This window comes from Lampetra planeri, chromosome 13 (genome assembly GCF_965212315.1).
Source record: "Lampetra planeri chromosome 13, kcLamPlan1.2.h2, whole genome shotgun sequence".
Taxonomy (NCBI): domain Eukaryota; kingdom Metazoa; phylum Chordata; class Hyperoartia; order Petromyzontiformes; family Petromyzontidae; genus Lampetra; species Lampetra planeri.
Genome location: NC_136119.1, coordinates 7,035,502 through 7,046,420, shown reverse-complemented (window position 1 = coordinate 7,046,420; position 10,919 = coordinate 7,035,502). Strand labels below are relative to the sequence as shown.

The following is a 10,919-nucleotide window of genomic DNA, read 5'->3' as shown; positions in this document are numbered from 1 at the left end:
GTTGTCGCCGCCTTCGCCCGATGATTGCGTGGCCGGACAGTGGTTGGCCGTCTCGGTCGACGCCGTCGGTGCAACGCGGGCAGGGTCGTGTCTGGGCCGGGTCGTACGGCAGCGCGGTAGTGAGAGAGGAGGCCGGAGTTGGTGGCGTGAACACAACAATAAAAGGGGAGGACGGTGCTTCCTGCGACTACCTCGTCTCCAACTGAGTGTTTGTGCGACGCACGATACCCGCACACACACCTCGAGCAGAAGGAAGAAGAGACCTACGACACTACGCAAGTATTGCTTTTATTGGAATGAATGTGGGAATAAACACAACGGGTGCACTCAGTCACAAGCATCATCCCCAAGTGGGTTACATGTGGGCACTGCAGCGACCGACCCGATTGGCCATAAATATTACGCCGAGTACCACATGGGGAATACTGGCCCATTGCGTTCCTTGTGCCAGGGCCTATTCCAACCACGCGTTGAGTGATTATGCTCAATAAAAACATACACAAGAATTGGGACAAAACAATCATGACAAGTATTTGTATTTTTGGGAACCAGATTTTATTGCTGCGCTCTGGTTAAACTGTAACAGACATCATGGGATATGGACCAAGAATACAATTCAATGACACTTTTGAAAAAAATTGCTAACAAATTAAACTTGACACCTTTGTTTACATCACAACAGCTGCCAACAGAACACATTACAATCCATAACTCGCCAGCCTGACGTCACTGAATGCATTAACATATCAATTCCATTTTCCACCGCGACCTCATTTTGATTACACCTTGTATATGCATGATTCCATACAGGAAGACCCTTCGCTTATGTACAGCATGCTTTCATTTTTTTACACTTAAAACACATCAGATCTTCAAGCATGCACCGTATTCCCATGCTGCATACACTGTTATGGCAATACAGAGGTAGCTGAGCTCTTCTTTATTATAAATTGTTCCCTTTTCAATAAAAGACGAAGAAGGCACTATAGATTTTTATGAAAACGGGGGAAGGGAAAACAAGCATTACAAACTCATCGGCAACGACAGGGCACGGGGGTTACCCTGCGACCCGTTAATAAATTAGAGCCACGCCGGTGGTCCACAAGGAGCACTTTTCTTAAAACGAAAGCGTCTGTAACTCCGCCGAGAACAGAGCTATGGCTTTACAGGTAGAGCACGACCATCACCGCCGTGCCCAGCGACACGACCGCGTGCACGACCCAACCGATTCATCGGTGCGTGCCGCTCTCCACCCCACTCCATCTCCTCTATTGCGATGGGGCGCTTCAGTTGATCGCGAGATGTGCGGCGACAACGTGACGCCCCTGCCGTGGGTGACGGGCGGAGCAGGAGAGTGAGGCGGCCATGAGTAGCCTGGGACAGGTGTCGTGCGCACGACACACGAGGCCTGGACACCCTCTAGGAAAACCTTTTTTGCAGAACACTTGATAACATTAATGCAAGCCAAGTGTGCACCTATCCACTGTGGCTTTACGGATTAAAACAGCATTAAATAGACCTAAAGTATTGTTTTGTGAAAAGCTAAAAATGGTGCATATTCATATGTACTGTGTATACACAAGCAGTGTTATTACAAGTCCAAAGCAGTTCACTATAAATGGTTTAGGCAGCCAGTTGGAGAAGGGTAAAAAAGTATACACATATAAAAGTATTAATTGGACACAATGCAATATTACTTTTGGATAACTTGTAGGAAACAAGAGTATGAGTGTTTACTCTAACACGACTCATTGGCTGTTTATAAATGCCGTATCTTGACTATGAATGACCCAACATGAAGCTCCCGCTAAAGGAACATGTCAGGGTGAGCAGCCAAGTTAATGCAATTACTTCCCTGGCCGTTGCCAAGAGCACCATGGAGCCACTTTTAAACACAACAAAGCAGCCCCTTACCCATTTGATTATGATGTTTTACTACACTTAATAACCATCTGCACACAGTCAAATGGCAAATGCATGCACAAAAAAACGTCCTGCTTCACTCGTGAGCATCGTCCACAGCTGCGTCGCTTCCTCATACAAAGAGTATTGCAGGCAAAAATGCTTGGACCCCCCCCACCCCCCCCCCCGCGTGTGATGGGAAGAATGAAAACAGCGTTCCGCCCAAGTGAGCGATCTGTCCGGTCATCTGGAGAGGGATGAGTACAGAGAGTTGTAGGAGGTGCCGGTGTTGCTGGAGGCAGCAGGAGAGTCCTGTCCGGTCACGGTGCCGTCGGGGTTCATGCGGAACACGGCCGTGAGCCTTACGAGGAGGTCGGCGGCGTCGCGCCGCCCCAGGTCACGCAGTTTACTCACGAGGGTGCCCACCGTGGCCGCCCCGGCCCCCGCCTGGGGCAGCGGTTGTTGCGTTGTGGTCGTTGGCGGCGGAGAAGAGTCGTGGTTCCCATTCGACGTCGCCGCGGCCGCTGTTGCGGCCGCTCGCTCGGCACTCGCCCAGTGCCGCAGCACGCGGTCCGTGGGGCTCTCGGTGGCGCTCTTCCCATCGCGCGACTCCAACGTGGGCAGCAGCTCATCGAGCCCCAGTTTCATCGCCAACAGGCACCAGTCCTTGCCCATTGGGTCTTGCGGGTCCAGCAGCCGGGCGAGGCGCCGTCGGGCGTGCGGGTTGAGCTCTGACACGGGCTGGTCGAGGCCAAAGCTGCCGCGCGCGTACAGCTTGGGGCAGCCGAAGCACAGCAGGCTGGGGAAATCCTCGCGGTACTCGCCAAACGGGTTGCTGAGCCACGGCTCGCCCTGAGACCGCGCACGGTGGAAGTCGCGTGGCTGGTACGCCATGACGGGCTCCACGCGCTCTTTCAGCTGCTGGGGGCTCAGGTAGTGGCGCGTAATGGACAGGCCTGGCAGCGTGCCGGCGATGAGGTTCTCGGCCGTGCTGCACACGCCCTCCAGGAGCTCGTAGCAACTGGCGCGGTTCGACTCCGAACCGCGCACTCGGATCTCCACCGCCTGCCCGTTGACGGCCAGGAAGACGATGGCCTCGGCCGACCTTCCCGTGATGCGGGCCCCGCCGGCCCACAGCCGCAGCTCGGCCTCGGGTTCCGAGTTGGGGGGTACAGCGCCGCCGTTGGTTGCAACCGCCCTCTTGCCGTCACCGCCACCGCTCTTTGGGGAGGAGGCTTGTGGGAAGCAGCGGCAGAGGCCAGTCTGCAGTTTGTGAAAGAGGCCGGCGGGGAAGGGGGCGGTGTGCTCCGACGCCTGGATGCGCACGCCGCCAAAGACGGCGCTTTCGTGCTCATCCTCCCAGCGCCGGTGCAGGCTGTCCGACGCCTGGGACCGGGGTCGTCGCGGGATCACACAGACGCAAACACACACACATGCGCGTACGTCACAAAGAGAAGTGCAGTTGCATCTCAGAATAGGGCTGTCCCATGCTAGATTTAGGTGTTCTGCTGTTGCGTCACGTTTTAATTGAATGCAAACAAAAATTAAGTCAAATGCGATGCCTTGTTTATGTGGCCATATCACTGCTATTCTATTAGATACGGAGTAGCTATGTAATTAAGAGTGGAATAAACTACGTAAGTATATCATGACTAAACAACAGAATGAGAACTTTACACTTTCATTATGAATACATTTGAAAAAAAATGTATAAGTAGGCATTCACAACCAAAGTTATAGATTCATGATTACTTCCTTTTGTGTTCGATCATGTAGGCCAAAAGCCTCCACACGCCAAAGCCAAAAAAATCAAGTTGTCCCGTGGGCAAATATGCCAATGGATTTGGTTTTTCAACAAACAGGAACGTTGGAATGCAAAGCAAATTGTTGGCTCTTTGACGCAATATTTTCAAACACAGCTACAGAACTGGCGAGAGCCAAGTCAAGCTGTGGCGGCCCGACCTGCACGATGAGCGCGGGGATGGTGACCATGCCGGCGATGCCCGAGTCGGGATCGCGTGCGCAGACGTCCATGGCCTCCAGAAGCTGCAGGAGCTCGTCCGTCTCAGCCTCCGCTTCGCCCAGCAAGGCCTGCAGCTCGTCTGTGGCGTAGCGCCCGCGGTAGTGGTGCAGGGCGCGCCCAGCCAGGCTCCCGGTGCCGCCACCGCCCCCTCCGCCGCCTCCACCGGGCCCCGAGCCGTCGCTCGGCGAGAGGAGACGGCCGAGGACGGCCGAGCCGAACCAGCGTGGGTCCAGCAGCACCACGTCCTGCACCGTCTCGCTCTGAAACACGTGGATCTACCCGGGAAAGGGGATGGGACAAACGCCACTCCGCTTGACTCGGCCTCAAAAAAGAACAACTGCACCTTACGGTGAACAGTTCCGTGTGAGCTGTGTAGTCAGAAGTGAACAACATGGCATGAGGCAGGTGACACAAGCCATGGGGGGGGGGCAATGGCAAAACTATGAAGTGTGCAGGTAAGGCAACTGGAGTGGAGCTCAAGAGCCAGAGGGGACTAGATGCCAGGCTCTGAAAAAGCAAGGACAGCGACAGAAGTCCCACACGGTTCCTTGCCCCATTGCTCAAGCTAAGCACGCTAACGTCACTTCCTTGTGTGCATGGGATTGGGCGCAGGGACCCCCCTCACCTCGCCCATGCTGTGCAGCTGCTGTGCGGCCGCACGGACGCCGTCTTCGCTCGCAAGGGGGTTGATCTGGTCGCGCACGTCGGCCACGAAGCTTTGCCACGAAGTGAGCTGCACGGAGCCGCACGCCTTGCGCCATGTGGGCAGCGCCGACAGAATCTTGTCGCAGAACACTGGCATGCTGGGGCACACCTGCCGTGGCAGAGGACATAGTCAGCGACAGCCCTGTGGACATTTCCTCAATTGGATTTTTTATAGATGCTTTCCAAACAAGTTTTAAAGTGTGAATGCATTGTCCCTGTCGGTCTGTAACTGTCTGTCTGTAACATGGGGTCACGAAAACTCTCATAACAGTGATCCAATATTTCGGAAATATTATAAAGTTATGTTGCTATAAGTAACTTGGCCTTTAGAAAACCAGCCAAATTGATAAAAGGGTTTGCTCAATATTTGTTGTTATAAAAAAACAGAGCTAAATGGAGAAACCTTTCAGCCAAAGAAATGATATCACATGCCATGCATGCGTCTCACCACCCCATGACGTTATTACGTGTGACGTTATCTACCGCCATTACACGCCGTATGCCGCATGTCAGCTCTTTATGCGGCTTAAGAAGGCAAACTTATTTTTGCTCATTAAATAATTCCGTTGGAAAGTGTAACAGAATCCATGCAAATGTCAGATTTTTCTTCCTTATTTTGTATAACATTATTCTTCTAGAATACAAGTCTATTTTCTGTCTACCCTTGTCTCTCAATGATATTTTCCCAACTACATGACTAATTTATTCTTGTGAAGTGTTGACAGTTGTAATCTGAATGGTTGAGATAGCATGATAAAAAATTGTTTGCTGTAAACTTGAAACAAGGAATTGGTGAATTATTCGATTACAAATTACCAACCGGTGTTGTTTGAAAACTCGAAAAAAATTGTGCTTAAACAACATTAAGGGATTTTCCAATAAGCTGCCGAAATGTATAGTTGGCAAAAAATGTCAAAAGGATGATTCAAAAAGCAAAATGGGCCAGTGTACGAAAATTATGCCCACAAAAAAGTACGAACTTGCGGCTTCACATTTAAACCGAGAGGCAAATTCAACGGCGAAATCCGAGCACCAGGAGACGTACAGCAGTGATCTGGTTCTTTAAATCCAGCAGGTGATTTCTTAGTAACTTCATATCCTTGGACTGTGCGGCTGTGGCGTCCAGCACAAACAGGCGGTCTGAGATGTCCAGGTCATAGCCAAACCTGCGGGCGCACAGTCAATCACGCTCAATTCACTAGAAGATTACAGTTAACATTTAAATCGCAGCATCAGAAACACACAAGTTATCCAATATACTTTAGGGGGTTTTCTAGCATCTAAACGTGATCACATCTCAAGATGCTATATAGAAAGGGGGGCATATTTCACAGATGAAATCAGTCAAGCCTGACTGCTGATAAGGCACTGTGTGTCGAATCGGGACCAGAGTTTGCTTGTATTGCTGCCGAAATTATGGACTCCCAGATGACGTTGTGATTGATGGGAAGTAAAATGGGAAGTAAAAAAACACTTTTTTGAGATGATATATAGAGGATAAATATTGTCTGCTTATTAAATTGTATTATTTATATCCTCCACAATGCCACGAATGGACATTTTGTGTTATGTACTATAACGAAGAGAGTTCAAGACAATGCGATCAGCAGAGGGATTGTGCAACACTCGGAGAGACAGGGTCACGAATCCACATGGGTGTGTGAATATGAATGTTCCCAGTTAGGAGCAGAAGAGTGCCCCCCCCCCCCCCCGTTCACCCAGCTCCTGAATCCCCCCCCAACCCACCTGTTGCGCACTTCCTTGATCAGGTGGACCCCAGAGCCATAGGCGAACTCGCCCGTGTTACTCCGCGGGCAGTTCACCAGGTCGGCGTGCGTGCCCACAAGCACCACCTTGAGTGGTGTGTGGGGGCGCCCACAATACGCTGCACACGTGGAACGCACACGCATGCAAAGGTTCCCCCCATTTAGTCCCCTGAATATTGAGGCCCGGTTGGGGCAAGTGTTGTCGTTCTCTCGCAAGGGTAACAATAATAAAAAAATATATGCATTGCAATTAAATAATACTGAAAAAACCGCTGGTTGATTGGCAAGACATTTCAGGGCTGCACCTTTAACCTTTTGTTTCTTATGGCAACCCGGCGAAAGGCTCTTACCGATGGACTCTTGTAGCGGCCTCAGGGACTTGAGGAAGTTGAGCCAGAAGACGAGATGGCTGAGCTGCGTCTCGTAGGACGTCTCAAGGTTCACGATCACCACGTGCACACTCGTGGTGTCATCGCCCGCAAAGTGGTCGTAGCTGCAGAAGTAGACGGGGTTTCCGGAGAACTCCCACAAGCTCAAGTCGCCCACGCCTGCCGTACACGATCACGGGACAGGGACGGAGCGCGGTGGTAAGCTGCCGGCACTCGCACAGTGGCACTACGTCGCTCTCTGCCACCACCGCCACCCCCCGTCGCCCCCCCCATGCAAGCCTCGTGGCGTGCATTGGAAAATAATAACCGCGGAGAGACCGTGGCATGCGGAAAAGCGTTACGACAGGCGTAAATTGGATTAGTCACTTTTGCTGCGCAAAACTTAAAACTTTAAGTGAAAGCCGTCGCTAATTCTGCTGCTAAGTGCGGTGAGCTACTTGACGCGGTTATGATCTCGTGTAATTGATTGTGAGCTTATCATCCGGTTAACCACACATGAACAAGTGCTTTAGATGCATGAGCGCAGCTTGTCACCCCAGCGCTTAGCGTTGTAATTTTCAATGGAAGTCTATGGTACGTCGCAGATTATAGCAGGAAATACACAGATTGTGTATGACAGCCGACAAAGCTGGTTTTGTCCAAACTTTGGCATAAGTCATCAAGATGCACTGGGGCATGAGTTGAACCGACATTATGGCTCTCTATATGTAAATATCACCGTTAAACATAAACATTAAAGTAGCAAAGAGAGTAACGGGTTGTAAAATTCACAGAGAGTTTGTGTATTGTGGAACGCAGCGCGGGCAGATCGCACGCAGACGTGGGGGTCTGAGGCTTGCCGTTGACGTTGCCGTTCTGCACTTCAATGGCGCGCGTCGACTGCTCGTCGAACGGGAAGCTGGAGGTCTGCGACGGCGACACCAGGGCTCCCAGCATGCCCTTGGACATGCTGGGCTCGAACATCATGCTGCGACTCTTCACGCTCACGTTCTCGCAGCCCGCGTACAGGTTGGCGATGCTTGATGAGCCTTTGTGTGGGACGAAGAGCAGGTGAGTGGGTGGATCGAGATGGGGCACACAGGAGTGGTGAATTCATTCAGAAATGGCACCGTAATGTTATATCGCCTTGAAATGTTGCCGAGGTGGGAGTCCTATTTGAGGGGGCGGTGTTATCCACTATGAACTTAAGTCTCGCGCTAAAGACCAAAGGGTCATGAAGGCACTGCTGATAATCCTGCCACACTTTGCCTTGTTTCTTAACACTGACCGAGACCCAGTGGAAAATGAAGACTGCGCTCAACTGATCCTATACCCAACGTACGGTAAACTTAGCGGTGTTAAATTAAACAGACGGCAGTGTCCTCAAAACGTGGAACTCGCGCATCGCCTCTAGACATGACGAGAACCATGGCGATGCTGCTTTTCATGCTGCGTCTCATCACCGGAACTAAATAAAAAATGTCATGGTCCTGTCACTTCTGATTAACACTCACAGTAGCTGCAAACATAAAGTGGGACTGATTGGACAGACCAACCCAACCTCTACGAACTCCAACTCTCACTCTTCCAGAGGGTGAACGGGGCTACTAGCATTGCCATATTATATCTTATTACATGATATTTTACATTTTACGTGACGATTGTCATATTAGTTTTCCATAACTTTCGAATTGTATTTAACATGTTATTCATTTTTTTGTGCCTTGATGTACAACTTAACAATTGATATAATTTATAATTCACGTGCTGTCAGGTTACGCAAAATTTTATAAAAAAAAAATGAACCACAAATACGATGATGTCACAACAGCCATGCCCATCAATTACTCCAACAACGAAGTTTGTGGTAGTAATTTCAATGCGATCAGCATGGACCTCATATCGTAGCGATATATTTTAGAATCGCTATATCGCGGAAAACTCTACATCCCACAGCATTTCCTGCCTACACAGTGGTGGCAGTAGAGGCGGTGGTGGTGGCGATGATGGTGGTGGTGGGCGATGGTGGCGGTGGTGTTGGCAGTGGTGGCGGCGATGGCGATGTCATACTAGGTGTCTTGTGTGTGGAGAGCACGGCGGGGAAGCGTGACGAGATGGAGGAGCCAGCAGACGCAAGTCGAGGACGCCGCCGCCTGAACAGCCCCCGCAGGAGGCCACACTTGAGTGACTCGATGAGCGTGCTCTTGCCGCTGCCCGCGTAGCCAAAGAACTTGAGTTTGATCCGCGGCTGTGGCGTCTGCGTGGCGCGCAACTGCTGCCCGTACTGCGCCCGCTGTCCCTCCTGGCGCGCGCACGCGGCAAGAACATCGGCGGTTATCACAGGCACGATCATGCTGCACATTTATCCACACGTCACGTCGATAGGACGACGGGGATGGGTGTGGGAGGACCCATCTACTAACAGGGATTGCTCAAGATGCGTGCACCATGTGTGTAAGAGTCAATGTTGTAGACGTTTTGCGTGGCCACTCCAAGACAATCGAGGCAATGACACTCATCTTAATATTAAAAACTAAACATTTCTACAAGCACAGTCGAATGATGTCGAATATCTTGCTGTGCAATAAATGTACAATTCTATAGGAGTACATGTTTTCGTATATTGTAATTTGTCCATTGTAATGCAAAGACGACACCAGTGATCAAATATTGGAGTCAGTCTCTTCACAACCCTTGGATTTTCATCCCACGTATATCCAAAATTACTTTTTATTTAAACCTGCATTCTCCCAGGGCGAATGAATCAATCGTAACCAAAACACAAACAAACTTCTGCAACCTGAAATAATTGTTAATTAGGATGCTATACACATCACTACTTTGTTGTGTATAATTGACTTTCACCAATTCACCCAGAATGGATCCAATCTCATTTGATCTGAGAAGTTGTGCTTGACTGATCCTGTATCGTGCCAGGATGGGTGACCGCCTTGCACAAACGGGTTGCTAAAGGCTTGGCTACTGCGGGGTTACCTGCAGGATAGTGCAGCATTCTTGTGCTGCACATCTTTGCTCCCAGATCTCTACGCTTACCTTCACTGCTAACCCCGCACTGACCATTGATCAAATATTGCCCACTACCAGCAATTAAATACAACAGTGCATTGACAAAGAGCTGTACCATATATACGTGCACGTGTGTATCCCCGTACTGTATATCAAGGCCATCGGAGTGTAAACTACTGCACTTTGAAATACATACGGCGGCTCGTGTGCTTGTGCCTTTGGGCGGTCCGTACCAAACTCCATAATTACACAACAGACTGAGAAATTTACTGCTTCTGGTTAATAATTTAAAGAACAGTCATACTGGCTGTGGCTGGGAAGTACGGAAAGTTATTTGATTAATGGTTTACAGATAATCCCATGGAGACCTCCATCATTTATGCTCAGACAAGTCATCTTCGTTTGCTGAAAAAAGTGAATAAGAGTTTTTAAAATATTATAGTGGCCCAGATGGCTCAAGAACGAGCAATGATGTAATCCTGGGCTTAAATCTTGGGTTTCAGCCACGATTGACTAAACCGAGTTCTCAAGTGTAACAAATTCATGGCCTTAGTCTGATTTTTAAAAAAAAACTATTATATTAACACTAAATTAGTCTTTGTCCAATTCTGCAACTTAAAAAATGTCAGTTTGGCACGTGACGGATAATAATTCATGGCATGTACTACGGGGCAAAAAAGAGAAAACATTTGAAAAGGTTTAAAAATTCCATACCCATCACCCTCGTTACCATACTGCTGAGCTTCAACAACTGATGGCAGACAGTGCTACAACGACCGTCGGCTGATATCAATCTTTGTGACAACTAAAGGAAATTACAGGTTACAGTATTTTTACGTGTAAATAATAACTGAACCAAAAGGTGGCGCTGTTGTTTCCCGCAAACGTGCAATGGCTCGTGCAGGTGGTGCAGCATGAGATGAATGCACGCAACACGGCTCAGGCAACACTTGAAAATGCAGAATGAGAAGCCCATTTGGCCAATCACATGGCAGTGGTTGCCATTTTACTGGTCACACTGGCAAATCAAATGATTCAAATCAAAAGCCTGGCAGTTTGATGGTAAAAAAATAGGGTTATCAGTGAAAGCATACCCTTTTAAATATGAAGCACTGGACTGTGTTTACA

The 10,919-nt window shown here is 49.5% G+C and overlaps 1 protein-coding gene across 2 annotated transcripts in view; it reads right to left on the bottom strand.

Annotated features, from left to right (window-relative positions):
• Window positions 1-274: 274 nt before the first annotated feature.
• Window positions 275-10,919, bottom strand: part of DAPK1 (death associated protein kinase 1) — a 68,668-nt gene continuing 58,023 nt past the window's right edge. For both annotated transcript variants that reach the window (XM_078600035.1, XM_078600036.1), the window contains exons 20-27: window positions 8,835-9,066; window positions 7,625-7,813; window positions 6,747-6,944; window positions 6,377-6,515; window positions 5,676-5,796; window positions 4,551-4,739; window positions 3,865-4,200; window positions 275-3,288 (exon numbers count right to left, since the gene is read on the bottom strand). In XM_078600035.1, the coding sequence (XP_078456161.1) occupies window positions 2,146-3,288; window positions 3,865-4,200; window positions 4,551-4,739; window positions 5,676-5,796; window positions 6,377-6,515; window positions 6,747-6,944; window positions 7,625-7,813; window positions 8,835-9,066 (2,547 nt within the window). In that variant the 3' untranslated portion in view covers window positions 275-2,145. The remainder of the gene's footprint in view (window positions 3,289-3,864; window positions 4,201-4,550; window positions 4,740-5,675; window positions 5,797-6,376; window positions 6,516-6,746; window positions 6,945-7,624; window positions 7,814-8,834; window positions 9,067-10,919) is intronic.